Raw genomic sequence first — 25779 nt, 5'->3', positions numbered from 1 at the left:
GAAAATTACGTTTTGTATTATAGCACGGATAATATTGTTGTTGATGACCTAGTTATTAATATACAAGTCCTAATTAAACCCTAGTCTAAATTATAAACAATCGCAATTTACAACTTTCCTTACAACCAATGTCATGTGACACCAATTGCCTAATTGTTTATTTTACCTTTGGTAAATGAAATAAAATAAAATCTCAAAATCCATACCTTGCTTAAAGGGACACATCGGGGGTAGAATTTTTTTCTTTTTATAAAGAAGCACTAGTCAGGTGGTACAAAGCGTCCAATAGTCCTTGGCGATAAAGCCTAACGCGTAGTGCCATCCATTACGGAAACTTAATTGCTAGTATCTTTTTAATATTGTAGATAGAAACATGGTTCCAATTTTAATAATATTCATTTTATAAGCTCGTTCGATTAAAATAGAAACAATTCTAGCCAGTAGCGTCGCTAGGGTTTGAAATTTGGGGGGGCTAAACCTGGGCAAACTAGTTATTATAAGAACTTAATAAAAAAAATTGCATAATGGGTTCATTGGAAAATCTGTAGACCTTTAAAACTATCCATAAATTTGTGTCAACGTGAAATTATTCGTATTTTAAAGATATACAACCTTTTATTGATAAAGACTACGGAACCGATTATGAAGGATTTCCACTCGTCTTAGGTTTATTTTTAGTTTTGGTTAGCTTTTAGTCCACACTATTGGGACTCCCTTCGAAAGAACATGAAACATTTTACTTGTCTCCATCTGTTCTTTTCTTCAAAATTGTACTGTTTGATATTGAAATTCATCTCTGCAGAGATGAAACTTAAAGAATCATCATTATAATTTTTTATATATTGCTACAGAATTTTAGGTTGCTAACAGCAATTTTTTGGTAGGGTTTACGGATTATTTTGGGGGGGCTAAGTTTGGAATTTGGGGGGGCTATAGCCCCCCCAAAAAAGGCCTAGCGACGCCACTGATTCTAGCTCAGTGTAGCCCTTTAAAAAATTACAACTTTTTCAAATCATCTGATAAATTAGTTAATTTTAATTTCATAATAACATTAATATGAATGAATGCATATAGTGATGAATAATAGACACAATAACAAAGAAGGCTCTAGTGTAAATTCTAAATTCCCCATTTAACCTTAAATACTCATTGTTGCCTTAACGTTTTTTAAAACGTCAAAACATGTTTTTCGAAAAATTTAATTCCAGTTTATAAAATGATAAAAAGAGCAACTTCGAAGTAAGATTAATTTTCAAAGTTAAAACGTCCCAAAAAAGATACAACGCTATCTACGCTGATTTACATCAGTCACGATACAACATTATCAACATAGCAATTGAAACTCCCCAAAACATCAAAACGTGAAGTTAGTAGTTACACTTCGCAATTAACCAAGAAACAATATCTAGTTTACTAGGGAGACGGTATAAATTCGCGCCACATTTCTAGCTTTATCTCCAGTCCAAACGTAGATGTGTCCGGAGTTAATCCCCGCCGCCTCTAAATTACAACCATGCAGCATCTCATTGGTTCTTGAAAACTCACGTCAGCGCGACGCGAATGACGAAAATTACAATCATATTTTCCGACTGAGGAGAGTGTAGCGAAATAGCCCGGGGCCTCCTTTTACGTCCCCCCTTGTATTTTGAAAGGGGGACTGGGACTATGGCGCGCGAATACTTAGGCATCTTATACCTTCTCTCTAGTAAACCAGATATCGCTTCTTGAATTAACTTACAGAATTATTCTCACGATTTGTTCCGATTATCTAAAACAAAAAAAAAAACTGTGGGCTAACGAAGATAATGGGCAATAGAAAGAAAGCCTGCACACAAAACGAAGGAGACAAATATTATTCATTCAGAAAGGTGCAAAGTTAAAACATTGATATAGGGGTTCGGTGTGTTTCTTTCGGCCATTGTGTTTGCATAACCTAATTTTAATGACGCGGGAACAATGAACCATGACGCGGTGGTTAGAATCCACCCTTAGCAATAATTACTTCCCATTTTTCTATAGAGTAAAAAACGGGATCATCTTTTTATTATCAACGCAACGAAACTTCCGGTATTAAGCCTTTGTCAATATCGTAATTATGTGATGGAAAAGCCGTTAGACTCTTATAGGTTTTATAAATGATTGCTGCTGGGTACCCCTATACAGAGCCCGTATCGCATATTTTTATCTGCAGAAATGGAAATTCAAATAGGAGCATGGAACTTTTATATATTGGAATATGTACTGTAGTCGACCTCGGCATGAAAGTCACCAAGGTCGAGTATGCGAACCACCTACTACGCATGCTATAATTGTTAGTTCAACTTTCTCTCAACATCAGCGCAGATATTGAAGAAAATCTTTCCATAGACCATTCCATTAATTCCTTCTTTTTCCCCCATATATTTCCCCGAGTTCTCAAAGATTTTCCCATATTTTCAAAGTTTTCTAGATTTTTCCACATTTCCTCGAATTTCCCAGATTTTTTCCTATATATTTCCCTAAGTATCCCATATTTTCCCAGGTTTTTTCCCAGAGTTTTCCAGGTTTTTTCCCAGAGTTTTCCAGGTTTTTTTCCCAGAGTTTTCCAGTTTTTTTCCCAGAGTTTTCCAGTTTTTTTCCTCGAGTTTTCCGGTTTTTCTCCCATATACATCCCTAAATTTCCCTGATTTTCCCATATATTGAGTAATAACAACGGGAGTGGGTTTTTTGTAGAATAAAGCCCTCTAGAGCAAATTTACTAACACCTCACAAATTTGTCCGATTTCCCTAAATTTTACTAAAAATTATAAATTTCCCCGAGTTCTAGTTTGTCAAATATTTCATTGAGTTTGTTCAGGTTCAGCCGATTAGTCAAGTTTAATTTGCTCTTGGTTTTACTGTCACGGCGCATCTACTTTCCGCATATGCTCATAGTATCATCAAAAGCATGTTTGTTTCAAATTAATCTGCGCAAGAACACAAGCACATAATCCGAGCTTTGAGAATTACTAAATGCCTTTGAAAACAGGTTACTTCAACATTTTTAAAAATATTTCTTTACGAGACTCAGACTTCCAACTTTTAATAATAATAAAAAAAATAATAATCAAAAGTTTATTCACGTATTTGAAATCAAAAGCAATTCATATAAAACTTAACTACACATATTCCTGTCTTTTAACTTCTTTTGTTCTTTAATGAAATACATGGTTCTTTTTTATTTATTTATTATTTGCGTGGGATCTCAATTAACCCCGAGGGTAACATACCCGCTGCGTTGAATTCGAAATCGCGAACGCGTGCACTGTCAAGAATTAACAAGGGAATCTAATGAATTAAATGGGGTACAACCATTTACAGACATTTTGAGATGCAAAAGAACGTAAAGTGTAATGCTACTTCGTACAAAAGTTACTGCATTTTGGCCCTTATAATCTTACATTTCAACAAAAAAGAAACTAAGCTATTGTCAACAACCATGGTCCTACACAGAGTCTGAGTGTCGCTATAAGTCTGCCATAAATTAAGGGGGATGTTCTTTGGAAAATCAATTTTGAGTCGAAAATATTCTATACTTCTATCTCTATTTTGTTTGTCACAAGGGACACCGTTTTCGAGTTATGATTTGATGAGTGTATTAGGGAAGACCCCTTAATTAAATTAACCCAACTCATTGTCTTAATCAGTTTCTTAATTTAAGGGGGTCATCTGTAAAATACTCTAGTATCTTAACTTGAAAGCATTGTCCCTTGTGGCAAACAAAATGGAGATAGAAGTTACATTTATATTTTCGACCCAAAATTTATTTCCCAAAAACATCCCCCTTAATTTATGGCAGACTTATCAAAACACCCTGTATACTCCAGAACAAAGAGAAAGACCGCTTATTTTAATTAACCAGACTTTTAGATGAATTAAACTTGATTCCAAACATACAAAGCTCGCTTATGCCTTTTGATAAAAATTTCATAGAATGCTACGCTTTTATTATTTAGCTATTTGGAAAATTTTGTAGTTTTCTAAATTTGAATTAAATTGAAGTTTTGAGGTTAATTTAAATATATTAAATGGAAAACACATGAGAAATCAAGTGCAATGTTAAAATCTAGAAGCACATGAAACGCAGAATGGCATTTTCAACATTTTTAAAATTGGAAATTTTAATATCTGTTACTTCAGCCAACTAATTTTCACCACATCTCTTACTTTACAAGGCTTTGTTTTAAAAGTAATTTTTTAAAATAATTCTTAAACATAAAATGTATATTAAATGAAAAATTCCTTTCATTTACAATGACCTCTGACCCAAAACCATGTTGCCATGAACACAATGTCGTGTCGTACTTTATTAAAATCATTATAAACCTTTGAACTATACCTCGATAATTTTCAATATTGAACCGCACATTCTTATCATACAAAACTCAGCAAAACAATTTTAACCCTCTGTTCAATGGAGCGTATAATAGGGCAGGCATGATGCAAGCTAAAAAATAGTATAAATTAAAATCGTGGCAACGAAAATTCAAAAGGTCACGACCTTTCATTCATTCATTCATTCATTCATTCGCATTCCGTTTGGGTGAAAGTTAATTTCGCATAGATTTTTACAAGTTACAACTTCCGATTGTAGTTTGTGGTGTTTGTAAAAGCCAAGGGGTTAAGTTAAGCCCTTAAAGAATGCTCGAAATGTTATTGGGCTTCTTTCTCTGAAATGATTAAAGGTTTTCGACCTCTTGCACGTTTTAAGTTGAACTCATTAAGAGCAATTCGCATTCATTGTTTGTACGAGTGTAATTGAGGTTATAGATTGTATCGAACAGGTCGATAATTTGATTTTTCATCAATTGATTAAGCTGAAAAATTGATTTTGGATGAAGTAACAGTGTGACTTATTATATGTGTGATAAGTCAGGGATTGATTTAATTTTAGGAGTAGGAATGGAGAACAGAGTAATCTGGGCGCGCGTCAAAGTCCTGGACCCCCTTCCACGGGATGGAGGTGAATGGAAGAAGAGGCGGGTCATAGCGACAGAGGTAAAAAGGAATTATGTATTTTTCGCCATCCCCGTCAGCAACGTCATCAAAACGTAGTTTAAGTGAGCAGCCAATAAGATAATTTAAACTTTTCGTTACGTGTTGGAGGGAGGGGCTCTTTACTGGGCTATGAGTAGGACTGAAGAAAATACTAATCGTTCTCCATTCCTACTTCTAAAATTAAATCTATCCCTGATATGTATAATTAATTTTGAATTTCATAGTATTTGCTCAATTAAAACAAAATTTATATCAATGTAAGTGAAAGTCCATGATAGATTGACGAAAATGTATCTCTTTTATATTTTGCATAAGTGTGGGTTGAATTAAGGGTATTTGCTACGATCACGTATGAAGTTGCCTAATTATGATTGTATCTTCTCTAAATTTTATGATTCAGTCTTTTGACAGTGTTTTTTATTGATAGAGGATTTTTTAGTCTTCAAAATTATTCTTTATGTACTACTTTCGGTGCTTAATTTATTCACCGCCATCTTTTAAAATGGCGGCCCAAAATCTAATAAATTGTTTTAATAAATATTAAATACGACGCCCCGATTGGCCAACTCCAAAATATCCTGAACGAAGACTGACCTACCCTTATATAGCAATACGATGTTATCAGAACAACTATCATTGGAACTGAATCAAAACTCTTTATATCATTGACCATATAGCATCCCTATCTAGGGAGTGGTCAGTTATACCAAGGATGGACTGGTGGCGCAGTACATCATCGATCACCACTGCCCCCCCCCCTCTGGACCATGAACTCAACGAACTATCAACTTTACCCTCGACTTCTATCGATTATGTGCATGGGCTCAATTTTGAAAGAAAAGCCCCAAGCTCACGTTGCCGACAGCATTCTGGTGATTGACCATTAGGGTGTTGGCTGCCCTGTAGCGCGGCTAAAGTAATCTATGGGATTTTCTGTTCATTGATCTTATAAACTTGGGATTTGAGACGGGTGGCTTCAGCTTGTTAGTGCTGTCATAAGTTTATAAGATGTGTTCCATAAGTAGGTGAACGACAAGCGAGAATTGATTAACTATACTCGGTTTTGCAGGACTGTCCATCTTCCTATTTAGTCTATAACAAGAAGTGATATCTAGTTTATTAGGGAGAGAAGGTATAAATTCGCGCCTCATTTCTAGGTTTATCTCCAGTCCAAACGTATAGTAGGTCCGGAGTTAACCCCCGCCTCTAAATTACAACCAGCATCTCATTGGTTCTTGAAAACTCACGTCAGCGCGACGCGAATGACGAAAATTACAGTCATATTTTCCGACTGAGGAGAGGCAGCGAAATAGCCCGGCCTCCTTTTACGTCCCCCCTTGTATTTTGAATGGGGGACTGGGACTATGGCGCACGAATACTTAGGAATCTTATACGTTCTCCCTAATAAACTAGATATTACTTCTTGTCTATAATAAGACTTTGACAGCGCCTCACCAGGCGTCGCTTTACATCGAATCTATGACCTAAGTCACTTCATGACAAGCTATCAGTAACCAGTGACGAACTTAAGGAACACATCGAGAAAGAACTGACAAATATAAATGAACTTTACTAACCGTTTTTAATTATTTCTTAATTTTTAATAAAAAAAAATTTCTCTGTAATCAAGATGTTTCTTCAATTTAAAATTCTGAACTTTAAATTGGTTATACAATTAGGTTCAAACCAATTTAATTTAGGTCATTGTTCAATATAATACCGGGAAGGAACTAGGAAATTGTTCATCGCAACCCAAAAAATAAAATTAATTGAAAATTTTAATCTTTTCATCTATAATTTTTCTCTTTCATTTAGAAGGTCTCATTAATGTGAAAACAATCAACTGTTAACGAGCTCGACTTGAACATCCTCTTACTCTAAGATCGGTTTTCGATTTATTTCATTTAATAATAAAAATGAAATTGAACCATTGCGGTTTCTATTCTCTCAAAATGAGACTATCGACTTTATTTGATTAAACTTTATAAACTGATAAAATTTAATATTGAAAAGAATTTTCATTTTTACCTTAAATCGAAGATTCTCATCTTTTGGGTCTATTAGATTAAATATACGGCATCTCCCTACCTTTGACTGTATTATCTTCTATGGGTCGTTAACATTGAGTGTCAGTGCTCTGTAGATTCGTGACCCGAATTTTACAAAGTTTAATTTAATTTCTATGGAAAGTTTGAATAAATTTTTGGATTTATGGAACAGATTAAAGATTATGGAAAATTATTTAATAATAAAATTCATTCAATCTTTATTTAGGTGTATTTCAATTTGAACAATTCAATACGAATAGAATTATTGATTTTTCAAGCAATTCAAAGATATATAATTTTGCAATGTTTTCGTGGTTTTTCAGAGTTACATGAATTTTTAATAAGAAAATTTATATTTTCAAAAATTTACTGTAAATGATTCAATAGTTGACTTCAAAATATTTACTTCATGTTATCAACGTTTGATAATTATTATTTTTTCATCTCAATTAAGATTTAAGATAAAATTCGGGCTCAATTTTAATCTGAGATAATCTCACTTAAAATAACATACACATATCTACAAAAAGAACTTCACGCTAATTAAACACATACTTTTTAAGTACTTAATCACTTTTAATGGCTTTAGTCGCGTTTTATTTTAAATCTGCTTAAATCAACACATGGCCGCCATACGGTTATCTCACTTTTTGTAAAATGAAAGTTAGTCAACCTAACTTTAGACCATACCAAGAGTTATCTCTGTGTAAGAAATGGCGTCATTTTCACTATGAAGTTAGGATGGTACGAGTGTTCAAGTGATGTGATGTGATGTTTACAAGATTAGAGACACGCGTGGCACATGCTTGGATGTATGGTACTTGAAGTGAACATTGTCAAGTAGTATTGTAGTAGCCGACAAAGAGCTGTAGCACGTGTCAACGTTTCTTTTCAAGTGTTAGTGCTGCTTATATGGGGGATAGGCCTAAACAGGGATAGATTTAACTTTAGAAGTAGGAATGGAGAACGGTTAGTATTTACTTCAGTCCGACTCATAGACCACCCAGTATAGAGCCCCTCCAACCAACACGTAACGAAAAGTTTAAATTATCTTATTGGCTCAGTTTTAAACTACGCTTTGATGACGTTGCTGACGGGGACGGCGAAAACTACCTAATTCCTTTTTACCTCTGTCGCTATGATCCGCCTCTTCTTTCATACCCCCCCCCCTCCGTCTCGTGGAAGGGGGTCCGGGACTTTGACGCGCGCCCAGATATTACTCTGGTCTCCATTCCTACTTCTAAAATTAAATCTATCCCTGGTAAAACTTTAGATAGACTTGTCGATATTTTATGATGTCTGAACTTTGACCTTACTTAAGGAAAAGACTTAAACGTTGAATCGATGCCACTAATCGTGCCTCGGGTTAAGCAAATTATTTCCCCCTTAACTAAATAATATTTTAAAATATAAATGGGGATAAATAAAATCGGTGGGAAAATGTTTAATATTGAAATTTACCTTGAATCTTTAATTGAACTTGAACGTGGGAAAAATATATTTTATAGTCTGTGGTAGACACTAGCAATGATTTTTAAGTACTGTTATAATTAGCTGTCTACAAATTACCCGTTTCGATTCTTAATTTTTACTAAAGTCGAACTGTTCCAACTATTTCTTTTAAAAAGCTTTAAGTATAAAGTTTGGTAATTATTGCGTGGTGATGATATACGGTGTGTAATCCGTTAATTACGGATGGAATAATTAAGCCTATAAATAATGAGGTAATTAACATATAAAGGTCATATCGCCGGTCTAGTCTGAGGGTTAGGTTTTTCTAACGAGAGCTGCTTAAAGTTCAAAGTTCACAAATAATATTTTGATATTTGTAAGCGTTTTATTTAATTTGTTTTAGTTTTTTTTGTTCCCAAATATTTATAACCCTTTGGAAATTAATCAAGATTAAAATATTCCCCTTTAATTGTTTGCTTTGATTTTTTTCAAATATTTCTAGTTATAAAATTAAAATGCTTAAATCTAATTAATTACTTAACCATACGGAAATTAATGAAAATTAAAATATTCCCATTTTATATTGTTGTTCATTATGGCTTTCATTCCAAATATTTCAGAAATTAGTTATAAAAGTTTTAATTGAATTAATTACTTGAACCGTTCGGAATTTAATCAAGATTAAAATATTCCCCCTTAAGTTACGCAATTTTTAGTGTATAAAAATTCCATACATGGATATAAAAATTATATAATAAGAAATAAATTAAAATTAAGTCTACCTTTTGGTTTTCCTCTTGAATTTAAATGAACACGAAATCCAAGTAGCCCGTACACCAAACGCGTAACCTTCAAAACTGTTAATGACTTGAGTCCACTCAAAATCATCATTATCTTCAACTACAACGCCAAGCGACTTCGCGTAGCTCAATAACCTCAACATTTTAATTAGTTTTAACTAATACCGAACTAACCCTAAAATTCACACGTTGCAGCGTTAAAATCTGGGCCTAACCAGCACCCAAAAAACGGTACCTCCGTGCACAAGCAAAAAACCTACTGAAATGATTTGAAATTTTTTTTATCACACAGAAACCCAAGCGACCCCAGGTGAAGGGTCCACAGAAAAGAACCCAGAGTTACTCCCCTTCTTACTTAGAGGAGATAGGTGTGATGGAGTAGTAATCTCCATACCTTATAACGTAGTCTCGTTACCCCCATCTAAGGCAAAGAAGTACTTTGCATCCTAGCAGATTCTATTTTAAAATGGCGCTAGGCGGCAGTACTTAACAATCCCCTACCAAAGATGTATATTAAGGACCGTACGTAAGGTCATCTTGGAGACTTTCATAGAGAGGCACATGGTCCAATAAAAATACTACTCCATTTCACCTTTCTCCTCCAAGCCAAGATCCCCTTCTTACCCCTTTATACTAAAAAACGCCCAAAATGTAACGGTTTTAGGTCAATTTGCCGTTCGATTTACCCGAGGCTAAAAAGCCATTATCCAGTAGCGGCACTGAATGGTTTGCTTTTGTAGGTTTTAATATACGAAAGGTCAATAGATGCTGTTACTATTTTGGCTACTGTCCTGCTCACAGTAGGGGGTAGGGATTATAGAGCAGGGTTTTCAGGGTTAGGTATTTTTTTATTGAAGGAATTTCTAAGGTCAAAGCAACGTGTTACTTAATGGCAGTTATTCAATGCATTGTATATTCTTACTGAGATGATCTCCAGGTCATTTGGAGGTGGTCCAACGTTACCTTTAGCTTATGGAGGCTTTTGTTGAACGCAGAGTCACTCAATTCAATACATTGAATATTCTTACTGAGATGATCTCCAGGTCAATTGGTGGTGGTCCAACGTTATCTTTAGCTTATAGAGCCTTAGTCAAGTGTTTGACCACTTTGTTTACTTAAATACTGAACGTTCAGTATGTGGACAGCAAAGACACTAGATATGGCTTTGACTTCAATCAGAAATGAATAAATTTAGTCGACGGGTAACGTTGAAGCACTATATATATATGATCTTTGTACCAGATACCAGGTATTCCGCCAATTAGGGCCGGAAATAAGCACAGGACACTGGACATTGTCCAATAAAATTTTAAAATGCCCCATAATTTTATAAACAACTGGACATTTTGACCAATAAATTTTGCTTAGTTTTGATAGCTTAACTATGAAGATGCGACACTATTTTTGCACACTTCAGTGGACAATGTCCTAAAAATTTTCAAGTCAAAGGGGACGTCACTGGACACATGTTCTATAAGAATTTTTTTCTTATTTCCAGCCCTGTCCGTCTTTAACCATAAATCCAGCAGACGACACTATGCCCCACCCATTTGTTTATTCTTTAAAAAATTACACACTACTACCAAGAAGTTTCCAACCTCTCTGTCTCAACCCGGGAATAATTTAAGCCGCCGGGTTCAAAGGTTAAAAAAAATATATAAGAATTGAAATATGGACAATGTTTCTTGTCAGTATTACGAAAATCTGGCACCATAATAATAATTAAGGGTAGTATAAGGTCAAGACTAATGGGTACATTTTTGTTTCACCATCCAAGGACGTCTGAACAATGAGTTCAGAAAAAAATGGTTGTAATTTAAGAACTGAATTATTATTTAACGTCTTAAAACAAAAATTATTATATAGCATTGCGTGACTTTGAATAAGTTTTTCAAAGTTAACGGAATTCCCTTCATTGTTTCATTTAGTTTAGTTTAGTTTAATAATTCGAAACTGGATTAGGTGTTTATAATAATAACAATCCAAAGTTACAAATGGAACAATCATAACACGTAAAAAATGTAAAATAAAATTTAAGGGGATATAATTTAATGTGTGTTGTTCCATAATAAAAAATAAATTATATATTTGAAAAATATTTTTGTATTTCGAAATGTAATAACAATTCAAGACTTAACGATCATCAATGTTTTGAATAAATTAAATTAATTTAATTTTTTTCAGTTTGCTGTTAAAAGAGTAACGCAAAATTAAAATTATCTCTCTTTATACATGAAGGGTGTTTGTGATAAGTCTGCAGTAGTGTTTTTGTGACAGATTGAATGAAAGTGTCAAAGAGCGTGGGGTCTAAAGCATTTTGTTTTGGAGGTACGACCCCAAATATTTCTTGGCCCCTAAAACCAGAAAATAGTATTAACACATTTGGAGAAACACATATCAACTTGCTCATCTTGTTTAGACAATTTCAATAGCCTCCTATCTAAGAGAAAGAACCTTTTATCTAACAGAAGTGTATCTACGTTTAAAGGACGGTAGAAGTATCTAAGTTGGTTATGTAAAGTAGTTCAAAGTGTAATATCACAATCTTTTACATTTTGAATAATACCTTTAAATAATGATGTTAACTTGGTAACAATAAAGAAACATTTATTTCAAACTCATGTGCTGTTACACTTTCAACTACTTCGCATTACCTGCTTGATAATAAATAATATTAAAAGCTGAGAATAACATACAACGTGAAATTAACATATTTCAAAATTGAAGCCAATGAACGACATGCATACAACAAAACGTACCCTATAATTTTAATTAAATAATTACTGTTAGTACGCTATGGTATGTAAATTGTTAAATTCTCAGACGGTAGCATTAATGACTATCAGCCTTTGAGGTTATTATCCCGTACATAAAAATGCCACCCCATCTTTATCAGGTGATGAAACTTACCAAAGGTTCATAGTTAAAAACAAAAAGTGTACTTCATTGAAGCTTTCTCGCGCCATGAGACTCGCCAACTTTATTTCTCAGTACAGTGTCGACCCCTCTGCACATGTTTCCCTTCACGACTGTAGCACAGGGATCATGCGCGAATAGACTAGTAAAGTAACAGATGCTAGCTCCAGTACCAAGAACTAACGTTTGGATAGAGTAAAATTTCCTATAAACCTTTCACCTAAAAATGCTCTTCTCTGATTGGTTGTCTCGTGTAGAGATTGAGAGGAGAGTCGTATCGTTTGCTTCTCATTTTCCATGGCGTCTACAGCCAAAATAGAGCTCTTTTTTTATAACCCTTTGACCTTCAAATCAGAGTTCTATTTTTATAACCCTTTGACCTACAAAAACCTCTTGTCTAAATAGAGAGCTTTCAGTTGGAGGAGGAGCTGAGTCTCGTGACATAGTTTCCGCTGCCATATTGGTGGATTTAAAGCAGGAATGAAGCTGAGACCACCCAATATGGCTACCAGAACGGCGGTAAGACTTGGGAAGGTGTGACGTACAACTATCCCATCTGAAAGCTCTCTATTGTTGGTTCGTGTAGACATTGAGAGAAGTGTCGTTTGCTTCTCATTTTACAAGGCGTCTACAGTCAAAGACTGGACACTGTGAACGAAGTACACTTTTCGTTTTTATCCATGAACGTTTGTTGAAACTGGTTCTTATTTTAAAACATCTTTCACCCATCTGAGTGATGTGATTTGATAGGAGAATAAAAAAAAATATATATATATATTTGAAAATCGAATCGTTACATTTGATGGCATGTTAAAAGGAGTATTATATAGTTGAGATACCGGTACCCGTATCGGGATTTTTTTCAACCGCTAATTGTCCAATAATTAAAGAGTAACGACTCGAGAATGTCGTTACATAGAAATTTATTTTATACCGATATATTTTTTTGAAATTTGAATTTAGTAACGGTTGAATTTTTGTAGTATCGAATGGAAGAGCTTGCAAGTTAAAAACAATTAATATTAATCATGACTATAATGTTAATCCAATTTTAATTTCATTAGCTAATTGTTTAATGAATTAAAAATTAGGGAAGCAAGAATTTTATTGAGGTTTTAATAATTTGAATTTATTAACGGTTGAAGTTGAAACAATTAAAATTAATCATGATTACAATGTTAATACCATTTTAACTTAATTAGCTAATTGTTTAATACATTAATAAGTAGCGAGGCATGAATGAGGTTTTTAATAATTTAAAATTTGAATTTAGTAACGGTTGAAGTAGAAGCAATTAATATTAATCATGATTAAAATGTTAATCCCATTTTAATTTAATTAGCTAATTGTTTAATATATTATTAAGTAGCGAGGCATGAATTGAATTGAGGTTCTTAATAATTTAAATTTTAATTTAGTAACGGTTGAATAAAAGGGAGCGAAAAGCAATTAATATTAATCATGATTACAATGTTAATCCCATTATAATTTAAGGTAAACTGAGGTTGATTTGTTAGTACAGTACACAGGTGTGTTCATGATCGAGCTTTCAACGGTAAACAGTATACAGTACAGTACACATAAGGTACGTCTATAATCTAGTTCATTAGGTCTAGGTTAATAAAATAGGATAACAAAGAATTTATTTAATTCAATCACGAATATCGCACTCGTGCAGACACTAACCATCAGATGGTTGTGTATTCAATCAATAAAAAAACGTAATATTGAAGTTTTGAACAATGTCAGCGGTTTAAAATAGTTCTGACGTTATTTCGTCTAGGAGTTTTATAAATTTTTGTCCGCCATTTTGTAAAATGGCAGTGGATTGTGCACACTAGTTACAAATAACGAAAAATATTTTCAGCTTCGGTATTATGAAAGTATATGCTTTTATCAGCCCACAGTCAAGATTTTTATAGGTATAGATTCATGATGAAATTGAGATTAATTTCATACTTCAACCTCTACTTAAACCTGTCACAAACGTTGAGACTGTACTTTCATTTATATACATATAAAACAGAAGGAGATAATAGGAGAAGTATAACACTCCGTATCCTCTTAATACTTTAGTTATGTAAGGACATGATTCTTCCCAGGCGAGGGAATTAAGACTGTACTATCCTTTATGTACATATAAACAGGAGGAGATAATAGGAGAAGGATAACACTCTGTATCTTCTCAATACTTTAGTAATGTAACATGATTCTTCCCAGGCGCGGGAATTACCCTTTTTGTTTGCTCTCCCGCTCATGAAACTTCAGATGGGTATCACATAAACGTTAAGGGATGTTGTTGGGAAGAATGTTACAATTACGAATTACCCCTGACGCTTTGGCGTGGTACACTTCTCTCGAAGAGAAGTAATATATACGCTTCTGATATAAATTATGTCCTTACGTTACTGAATTAAATAGGCAATACGAGCATGTACCTTATTAACTACACTATAAAAGACCCTAAACGTCTACATAAATTGCATATTAGGCCTAGCAAATGGTCTATACGTTAACGAGTAAAAGCTAGGCAAGTATTAAAAGCAAGTAAGTGCCAACGAAGAAAGTAGGTCTTGTCAATAATTCCCCCCATGCAGCAACTATTGATTTTTGCGCTCTGAACCTAATTCCAGGGTGTGGAAACTTCCTAAGGCTAAAGTTACCATTCCCTAAGGTCTATTTAACGTATTTACCAGTCTTAATTGCTAAGATAATTAAATTAACTCTAAAAATTACCCCTTTTAAAATTTAAATGAATTATAAAAACCATATAATCGATATGACAGTTGTATACACACTGACATTTATTAATTACTGTAACCACCTGCAATTTTTAATTTTTCCTAAGCCTAAATCTTAATATTTAATCATTAAACTTAATCAAATACACACATGAACGGCTTGACACAAAAAAAAAACTAAATCAAAGTATATAATGGCGCCTGCAAGTTGGGCTTCTTAGGCTTAACCTAAATGTCAAAGATCCATTTCCCCATATGAAGATTGAAACAGATTTTTCTTACCTTAAAAATTATGAAAAATTGAAATTGCCGTTAGGCTTACGAAGAAGGTTAATTTAGGTTCCGATAAATACTTTAATCACAAACTGACGTGCGGGTATTAACTAGGGTTTAAACGGTGTTTACATCGGATGACCAAGGCTTAACGTATCACAGTCGATGGCCGACGCAAAGACGCCGTTTGAGTTGCCGCGCATGGCCGCGCCATAAGCCGGCGAAATATTTTTATAGTAATCAATTTTTTGTGTAACGAAATTAAATAATAGCGTCTTGCTTTAATTAATCCAGAAAATATAAACAAATGTCGCGCACTTGTAATAAACAGACGAAATTAATCAACCGATTCTTATATCCAATGAAATAACGTTGACTTAAAGGATAGGGTAACGGGAATTGCACCAAGAACGATAGCGACAGCAACAAACGTGATGTAACCACTAGCGTCGCTAGCAACGCTTTGATTTTCGCTGTTGGCTTCCAAAGTTCCAAGTTCTATGCCACAGGATCCCTTCCCTGAATCTCTCATACGCTCTCTACACTCCTCTCTCTATCTGAAATCGGTTTCTCTTTCAGTTTACGCGGTACGGTTAATATTAGCTAGCGCCATCTACGTTTATTTCACTGAACTAAACGTTTTTAGCGGTTTTTGACCTTAGATTTGTTAGGCCTATAAAAGGAATGTTCATTGTTTTAATTGTTGATGCATTTTTCTTTCAATATCCTTGAGATAAAGTGTTTTTTATTTCTTTTACTTATTACGAGAGTTGTTTTTTCAATAGTGTGTTTTAGATTCCGTGGGAATGGAATCAATTCTAGTTTTTTTTTGGCAGGAGAGGATGAGGGGATGGGGGTAATATCTGCCAGTAGGTAGCTCCTGGATTTTTGATCGATATTTTAGCAGTTTAGGGTCGATTTTTGAAAACGTATTTTAAAAAATGCTATTTAGGTGCCACTGGAACTGTGTTCCACGGGTGTTTGTTTGAACAGAAAACTTACACTTCGAGGGTCAGGCTAATAAACGGTTCAGGGTAGAACGCCTTTGGAAGTGTTCTAGTAGCTAGGATGGAAAGAATGCTTTTAGGAGCTAGTCAATGGAGTTCTAGGCTTTATTTGTTGGTATTAACATAGGATTATAAGATATGTTTCAAAAGTATAACACTTTCTGTGCTTCGTAATGCTAGAGACTTAAGCTCGAGCTAGTTCCAGAACGACAAGCGAGAGTTAAAGTCCTACTCTAGGTTTTGCATAACTTCCATCTTCTTATTTAGTCTGTTCTAAACCTTTGACAGCGCCTTCACCAGGCGTCACTTTACCTCGAATCTATGACCTACTTCAATCACTTCATGACAAGCTCTCATTAACCTTAACCAGTGACAAACTTTGGAACATATCTTGAACTTATGGTACATAAATTCTAGATTATGTTCAGCTAAACGTATTTAACCCTTTGACAGCAGCGCCTCACCAGGCCTCCCTCGCTTTACCTCCTCGAATCTATGACCTACCTCACTCACTCACATCAAAATTACAAGCTCCAGTTTGTAACCAGAGATTAACAAACTTATGGTGAACATATCTTTTGAACATACGCTATTAACTTTCATATTTACATTCAATTCAATTATCAGTAGTTCAGCGATTTTGCTAGTTAAATATACCAAAAACCATTTCATGACCTTTGTGTACCCCCTACTCGATAATTTTTATATAAACTTATTGATCTTTTAGAAGTTCCATCTATACCACTTCATTTGGTATAAAACCACTTTAGAAGGAACTATATTGGTAATCCAATAAAACCTCTTGATAACTCAATTACTCGTGACCCAGGAAGCTTTTAGTACTTCCAAAAATTTCTATAGAAACATATAGCACTAATCCTTTTCCAAAATTAGAAAACTCAACTTGACAACCGAGGAGGTACTGTATAGACTATTTCATTAATTTCCGAAGAGAAGTGCTCAAACACCACAGGTGCGGGGGTAATCACCTTCTTCGGTTATTTCCCTCGTGCCAAGAACCACCGCTAGAGGATAGTGCTAATTGGCTAGCATCCCGCGTGCCTCTTGGCACCATTGTGTTGGTTTCTCTACAAGTAATTAATGTAATAGTCCATATCAAAGACAAATAGAAGTAACAGAAAGTAACGATGAAAAGCCTGGGTCGACCAATCGGAGTCGAATCACAAGTAATTTTTTGCACTTTCTTATTTATGAGATTATCTATGGTACTACCAAGAAGCGATATCTAGTTTACTAGGGAGAAGGTATAAATTCGCCCCATTTCTAGCTTTATCTCCAGTCCAAACGTTACGTAGGTCCGGAGTTAATCCCCGCCTCTAAATTACAACCAGCATCTCATTGGTTCTTAATTGAAAACTCACGTCAGCGCGACGCGAATGACGAAAATTACAGTCATATTTTCCGACTGAGGAGAGGCGAAATTTCGCCCGGCCTCCTTTTACGTCCCCCCTTGTATTTTGAAAGGGGGACTGCAGGACTATGGCGCGCGAATACTTAGGCATCTTATACCTTCTCCCTAGTAAACTAGATATCTCTTCTTGGTACTACCAGTAAAATCAGCCTTTGACGACACCACACAAAAGCAACACTAATTATTCTCCAACCTTACATGTCAACAACTATAGCAGACGACACAAAGCAAGACATCTCGATAAGAACCCTAGACAGTGTCACAGTAGACCTCCTCATTATTATTACTACTACTACCAGTAACAAGAGCCTCTGACGAACCCACAGGCCGATAACACTAATTATTCTCAAACCTTACACGTCAACAACTATAGCAGACGACACAAAAATAAGACACCTCGATAAGAACCCCTAGACAGTAGGCCTCCTTATTATTTCAACATTAAGCCTAATTCGGGCCTTTGGGGAAGCGTGATAATGACTGCAACATCTAAGCTGGATCCTCCAGAACTTGGACCAAATATCAGGCAATATCGTCTCATATTCATGATTAATGAAATAATAAACACCCAAGGCGGGATAAACGAGATAAAAGGATGATTATGGATTACGTGTAGAGCCTTCCATCGTATTACATCTAATTTAACGAACAAAGTGCAATAGTACCAAGGAAGGAACTATGTCCTCGTATCGCGGTAACAGTACAAAAACCACATCTTCCTGTCTATGAAGAGGGAAATAGCGTCAAGATAACTTGAAAGCGTTGTTCAAAGCAAACCCTACTGCATCCTTAAAGTAAATGAACGCGAAGCTAACAAGAATTGTGAAAACGAAATTTTCTGAGTCAAGATGAAGTTTCCAAAAACGTATTTACATCAACCTTTGCCGTCCCCAGCGTTTGCCGGTTTTGTGAACTGACTTTTAGGAAAAGGTCATAGAACATTTTCGACTCAAAAACACCCATTGTTCTTCGGCCTTACCACACTTTGCTCAAAAGGTAACTTCAAATTAATCAGCTTAGAGCATTAATAAGCCTTTGACAATGCTTGGAACTTATTAAGTACGAGTTTTGACCCTTTTTGGAAGTCGTAAGCGTCTATCCATTGGGAACCGGGGTTTCTACTCTCTTTTAGGACTTGGCTAAAAGGAAAGGGGGTTTTCAGAGAGGCTTTTTCTCACCAATCAGCTTTCCAGCTGGTTTCATCACGTGATGTTGAGCACTGCTATACTATCTCTAAACCCCATGAGACCTGACTTTACTGTTTACGTCTCCTTTTTACTCCTTTCTCATCTTTTCTGTACCAAAAAAAGAGCGCTCGCTAATCCACCAGACTGAAAAGTTTCTATATTTTTCACCATGGGAAAGTGTCTAGATAAATCGAAGTGGATTTAGTCCAAAGAATTTCATCTCTACTATATAAAACTGGATTTAGAAGTTTTCTATACATTGTATCAAAATTGTGATTAGCAGGAGCAGATGACAAAGGAGTCTCGGACGCTAGCTTCCATAATGTAGAGGGCAATGGGATCCGCGAACGTCACGGTTATTAACCAAAATCATTACGCCAGTGCCACCTCTCGTAGAAAATTTGAGCATTATTTTCCCACCAATAGCGTGGCTGCAAAGTCTCGAAAGGAGATCTGGGAAATCGCGTCTGGAGCCTCTCTTTAAAAATACGTATCGTCTGCTTATAATTAGCCTAGGCTTAATGAGTATTAGAGTTAAAAAATGGATTTCAACGGCTTTTTAATCTTTTTTTTAGACTAAAATTGATAATGAAAAGCCCAGCGAGTAACGTATGTACACTATTAAAAAACTAAAATGTGTTTCAATGCCAAATTTTTCTAAATTTCTTCTTCAATTAAATGATAGCTACAAGAGGTTTGGAAAAGAAATCACTCACGATCTTTTAAAACCCAAAAAGTAAGAGACAGTGACGTTTCCAACCTCTTGTAGCAGTCAATTAATAATTCTTACCTTTAAGGTCACAAAATGTAGTCTTATCTTTTATCTTAATACCAACGATTACAGCTGTTTGAATAAAGTAATTATATTGTGTATATTTATGTCGCGATCAGGTAAGACGAACCTCAGTAGCCACCGTTAGTCCGTTATTACAAAAAAATTCCCAGCAGACTTTGGTGCCAGATATAATCCACCAAAAGCATCGTCTGCTATAATGTCTGATAGCGCCTCTATGGCAAACGATACCGCTACAGCTGTGACGTACGCGGGTCCCATTGCCCTCTATATTGTGGAAGCTAGCGTCCGAGACTCCTTTGTCATCTGCTCCTGTGATTAGTAACTGAAAAGCTTTCAGAAACGAGCTCGAAGTTTCCAAGGATTTCTAATCGATATTGTTTGTTACTCCAGGCACGCGATTTGCTTGGACTAGTACGTCATAAATCCGACAGAGGGCGACAAAATAGTTATTTACAGATTGCAGTGGAAATAGAATACCAGCCTCAATTCCGGAGATGCTTTAGAGTTAATTTTTTCCCGACAAAATGTCTATGCAGATTTAGCAAGCGATTCATTATAAGATAATTTCCATAAGTATGACAATACCTATTTGTCGCATTGCAAGAGACTTACAGCTCGAGCTAGTTCGAGAACGACAAGGGAGAATTTACTACACTTGGTTTTGCAGGACTTCCATCTTCTCCTATTTAGTCTGTACTAAGCCTTTGACAGCGCCTCACCAGGCCTACCTCTCTTTACCCTGAATCTATGACCTACCTCCCTCACCTCATGACAAGCTCCAGTTTGTAGCCAGATATTAACAAACTTATGCTGAACATATCTTATGAACTTATATCCATACTGTTATCATGGATATTGATATCATCACTGTTATCACGCCCTCTGTTAACCAAATTAGGCAAATACTGGTTCAAACTGACTGATATCCCAGCCATTCATGGGTCCTCAACACTTTGGGAACTACGGAAACATAAGTTAAAACTATGACCTTTCCCTGCAAGTTTACAATATTCATAAAATCAATACTTCCGTTTTAATTAACGGAGAAAACCCGGAAAAGAAAATTGAATATCTTAATGCGAGTCGACAAAAATTCAAGCTCGAGTATGATTCAACAGTATTACTATTGGAAGTAATTTAGCCTAAAACCTTTCTCCTCTTTTGGCCAAGAAGGCAATAACATTCGTCGGAGATAATTTAAATGAAGCTTGACACCTTAGTGCAAATGCCGCGATATTTTTATCTCTTCCAGTGTTTTATGAATAATTCATATGCCGCAGTTTGATACCACCCGGGGGAGTTTCTTTTTAATTTCTCCCCAAACGATATACGGTATACAATGAAGTACAACGGCCTACTAATTAGGCTTAGCTGTTTCACCATACTCGGAAATTTGGGGATTCGGGAAATGCTTTCACTATTTTAGAGAAAGTGTATGGTGTACTGACTCGTTCGCCATTATCGGAAGGGGAAAGAGGCAAATATTTACAGGGTGAGATATAAAGCTTACTACACATTAGTGCGTTTTGTACCGTTGCGTAGGGTATCGTCACCAGATGTCGCTATGGTTGGAACGCAAGCTTTGGCGCGATTTTTCAACGCATACGCTACACAACGCTTCAAAGGTTGTAATGTGTAGCAGGTATTCGTGTAATTTTAGAAGCAGGAATAGCCTACTCATAGCCCAGTATAGAACCCCTCCCTTTATCACGTAACGAAAATTTTAAATCATCTTATTGGCTCACTTAAACTACGTTATGATGACGTTGCTAACGTGACGGCGAAAAATACGTAGTTCCTTTTTACCTCTGTCGCTATGACCCTTCCGCCTCTTCTTTCATACCCCCCACCCCGTCTCGGGGAACGGGGTCTGGGACGTTGACGCACGCCCAGATTACTCTGTTCTCCATTTCTGCTTCTAAAATTAAATCTATCCCTGGTCTTAAGTCATTCTTGTAAAATGAACCCTTGTTAAATTGATTCTACCCCTGTCACTATGACCCGCCTCTTTTTTCATACCCCTCCGTCCCGGAGAAGGGGGTCCCGGACTTTAACGCGCGCCCAGATTACTCCGTTCTCCATTCCTGCTTCTAAAATTAAATCTATGCCTGGTCTTAAGTCATTCTTGTAAAATGAACTCTAGTTGAATTGATTCTGTATACCACCCTGTACAATATGATTGGTCGATGCTATTCCTAGTTGTTCCTAACTTTCTTCACGGTTGATAACGAGCCATTCTTGATGTGTGAATGAATGTGTCCCTGGGCCTGAGTCTTTGGCCGCTTCGGATCGTTTTCAGAGAGTGTTTAACCGAATACTAATGATCTCGAGTAGGCGGAAGAGGCCACACTAGCTATCATTTTAACAAAAACTATTTACGCACCGAGATAGAGCACACTTTTAGGGAACTCTTTTCATCAGTTAGGTCCTCTAAGTACGAGGGCGTTTAATGGGCAGTCAACATTCCGTTGCAAGGTCAAGGCACTCGTTCACCCCCCCTTTTCGACCTTATGACTACTAACAATGTACTTATATAATTCGTATTTAATTTGGTGGGATATCTTTCCAAAACATGCTATTCATGAAAGAACTATGCATGTTTGTTAATTAAGGGTTTGGGAGCATATTGTGTTAGTTTAAATTAGGTTAGGTTTGAGCAGATGTAAATCAATTGAAGTAAGGTTAGTTGACAACAGAGGTGAATCAATTAAAGTAAGGTTAGTTGACAACAGAGGTGAATCAATTGAAGTAAGGTTAGTTGACAACGGATGTACATGAATTGAAGTAAGGTTAGTTGACAACAGATGTACATGAATTGAAGTAACTTTAGCTGACAACAGATGTACATGAATTGAAGTAACTTTAGCTGACAACAGATGTACATGAATTGAAGTAACTTTAGCTGACAACAGATGTACATGAATTGAAGAAACTTTAGTTGACAACAGATTTAATTGTCTTAAAATAGACCAAAATTCCCAAGAAACTAAATGAGTACAAAAAGTACTAGAGAAGTATTTGGAAATTAGGTAATTTCCAAACTTATTATATACAAGTTTGCGACTTAAACCTTGAGAAACCCTACGCAAAAAACAACTTTAGTAGTGGCATCATGATCCAGCAAAGAATTTGAAAGAAATCGATTTCGGTCCAGGTCACGACCTTTTTTATCAACCCTCGGCACTTAGTAATGCTCTCTTTTCTTAGGTCTTTTCTTTTTCTTTTGCTTTATGTTGGTGCCGTTAAGGGGCAGAATTGGCGCTTGATACATAGTTTCGTATCTCTCTTTACAGCGCGACCTAGCTGACAAAAGAAAAGGATTCAAGGGAACCTAAGGATTGGAGATAAAACGTCCGTTTCTCAATCGAAGCGAAAGTAAAACGAGACTCCTACGATCAAGTCACAAGAGATCGGACATTTTCCATTTTGTTGTACCAGGGATAGATTTAATTTTAGAAATAGGAATGGAGAACGGTTAGTATTTAGTTCAGTCTGAATCATAGACCAGTATAGAGCCTTTCCCTCCAACACGCAATGAAAAGTTAAAAAATTATCTTATTGGCTCACTTAAACTACGTTTTGATGACGTTGCTGACGGGGACGGCGAAAAATACGTAATTCCTTTTTACCTCAGTCGCTATGACCCGCCTCTTCTTTCATACCCCCCGTCCCGTGGAAGGAGGTCCGGGACTTTGATGCGCGCCCAGATTACTCTGTTCTCCTTTCCTACTTCTAAAATTAAATCTATCCCTGGTTGTATTAATTTTACGCAATTTTTTACAGAGATTGAACTGTTTCTTTAATTGTTTTTACCGTATTTAAAGATTTCGATTTTACTGATCAAGATATTCAAAGATTTAAATTTCTGGAAAATGTCCGACCTCTCTACACGATTGGCTTCAAAGAGCATGTCGGGCATCAGTTACTAAGAACTGCCAGTCAAGGTTCTTTGAAAAAATGGTTGTGAAATAAAAACTTCACTAATTCTTCAATAACTCGCTAATGTGGTTGAAGTGTAACGAAATATTATAGTACTTGTATTTAAGGGCACTTGACAAAAATACAGCGAATTTCCAGGCGCACTAATACATATATTGTTGTTTATACAGAGTGTTATACAAAAAAGGTAGGAGGGCCAAAGTACGCAGTGCTCTGTGGGTCTAATTTAAATATAAACATATCCTCTTAGATTCAGTTTTTCCCAAACCATTTCAATAAAACAATGGCACTGAGCTATTGCCCTTAACGTAATGCGACATTTCGATGTCTTTAAAAAGAGGGAAAGGATATAGTTTATTTCCTAGGACAAAGTTAAATCGAATTAGTGGCCTAGGCAACCGCGAACAATTGAGAGAGCCGCTTGCTATGTTAATTATCACGCCACGCAATTAAGACTCGAGGTAATTACTTTATAAGTGAAAGCTAATTAACTTACACGATCCAACTTTTAAATTGATTTATAAGAGGGTGTGTGAAACTATTTTTGGAATAAACTGCGGATTTTGTCAGTGTAAACACACCCTTTTTAATTTCTCCAAGATTAAATAAAAACATAAGGCTATTTTCCATAAGTTAGTGAGGTTATATTTTAAATAAAAGCATAGCAATTCGCTGTTAAAGCTTTGCCAATCACAAATGAAAGCCAGTGCGCATGTTCTCTAAATATACTGCTCTTGTCATTCATTTTTGATGCACCTCCATTTAGGATGCCCAAAACAAAACTCTTCCCCAAAGTCGTAGTGATAAATGTACGTAGCAGCGACATCTACCAGTAACACACAATTCCACTAAAAACAAGTCACCCATACCTTGTAATATGTCGTTTGAAAGCCCTTAAATAGGAGAATTTAACGGTTGAGTTAGTAATAAAAATTTATCACTGGTAACTCTGAAAAGGTCTTAAAATAGGTCAAAAAGGAGTTCACCTTTCGATTTCTGGGTGAAAACAACTTTCTTTGAAAACGTATTAATACGAAGCTATAAAATACCTGCGTTTGTAAAGAGGTCTGGTGGCGATATTTGACAATAGAAGATTTGTTATTGCATGAAGTTACTAACACTGCTACTTATCATGTTTTGTAAGATAAACAACGATGTCAGAGCGTTACTAACAGACAGATTAAACTGGATCTCTCTAATTACAGACCTATCCAATAACTCCAAAAGGGAAACAAACACAACAGGGGAGGGGTAGGTCACCTTTTAGGGTTATTTCAAGAAGCACCCACCGCTAGAGAGCAGTGCGAATCGGCTATCCTCCCGCGTATAGTGAATTCTGGCTCCATCTGGTGGCAGAGAAATAACTTAAGATGGAAACCCCACCCTTGCGCGTTTCTTTACCAGCAAGTCATTAACGAAACTTATAATAATACTTCGGATTAATTTCCTTTTCATAATAAATTGAACTAATGTTCTCTTTAAGCCTTGGTAAAAATTGGTACCATGTTCTTGAAGATGTGAACTATTTTTCTTCTAAACGTCTGCGGGGGAAGTACGTTAGAAAGTACGCGACTTTTTGGCGTCCATTTCCAGTCGGTCAGCTTTGAAGACCTCTCTATTAAAGATCGAGACTTAAAAGAGGTAATACTCGACTGAAAGTTGGGAGTTTAAGTAAACTGCGCCCTCTATTTGGCGCGCGGGCGTTGACAGCTCTATCATTTATAACACTTACATTTTCACTTGGCTGGCTAGCTAGCTAGCTACTACTTCCAGTCTAGAACCAAACCTTTCCCTTTTAAAGACGTTAGGCCCTACAAGAACCAGGATAAGAAATAGTATGGGGGTGTGGAGATATTTCTTTTTATAGAGGAATATAATAGAGCGATCAAAGTCGATGAAAAAAATTCAACCCTGTCTAGCCACCATTGGCGAATATTATTCCATATCCAATCGGCCATTCAACTATATGCCTATCTAAACAGTGGTTGAATTTTTTTTACTCCTGGACTCTCTATTATCAGAAGTTTTATTATATGGAAGCATGAGGCGATATCTAGTTTACTAGGGAGAAGGTATAAGATGCTTAAGTATTCGCGCGCCATAGTCCTAATCCCCCTTTCAAAATACAAGGGGGGACGTAAAAGGAGGCTGGGCTATTTCGCATCTCCTCAG

General features: G+C 35.8%; 1 protein-coding gene across 12 annotated transcripts in view; it reads right to left on the bottom strand.

The window, feature by feature from the left end:
- The window catches only part of Prosap (SH3 and multiple ankyrin repeat domains prosap), a 188815-nt gene that overhangs the window by 108160 nt on the left and 54876 nt on the right, over positions 1 to 25779 (bottom strand). For 3 of the 12 annotated variants that reach the window (XM_089857211.1, XM_089857212.1, XM_089857213.1), the window contains exon 1: positions 9299 to 9598. The exons of 3 other annotated variants lie outside the window; for them this stretch is intronic. In XM_089857211.1, coding sequence (XP_089713337.1) covers positions 9299 to 9459 — 161 coding nt within the window. In that variant the 5' untranslated portion in view covers positions 9460 to 9598. Of the gene's footprint in view, positions 1 to 9298; positions 9600 to 15255; positions 15742 to 25779 lie in introns of those variants that run through there. 6 more of the 12 variants (XM_089857210.1, XM_089857223.1, XM_089857215.1 and 3 more) reach the window with 4 other exon arrangements.

This window comes from Phalangium opilio, unplaced genomic scaffold (assembly GCF_054372755.1).
Source record: "Phalangium opilio isolate 3A_F unplaced genomic scaffold, DU_Popi_V2 ptg000217l_1, whole genome shotgun sequence".
NCBI lineage: Eukaryota > Metazoa > Arthropoda > Arachnida > Opiliones > Phalangiidae > Phalangium > Phalangium opilio.
Note: the sequence above shows the minus strand (reverse complement) of the source record. Positions and strands in the feature narration are given on the sequence as shown.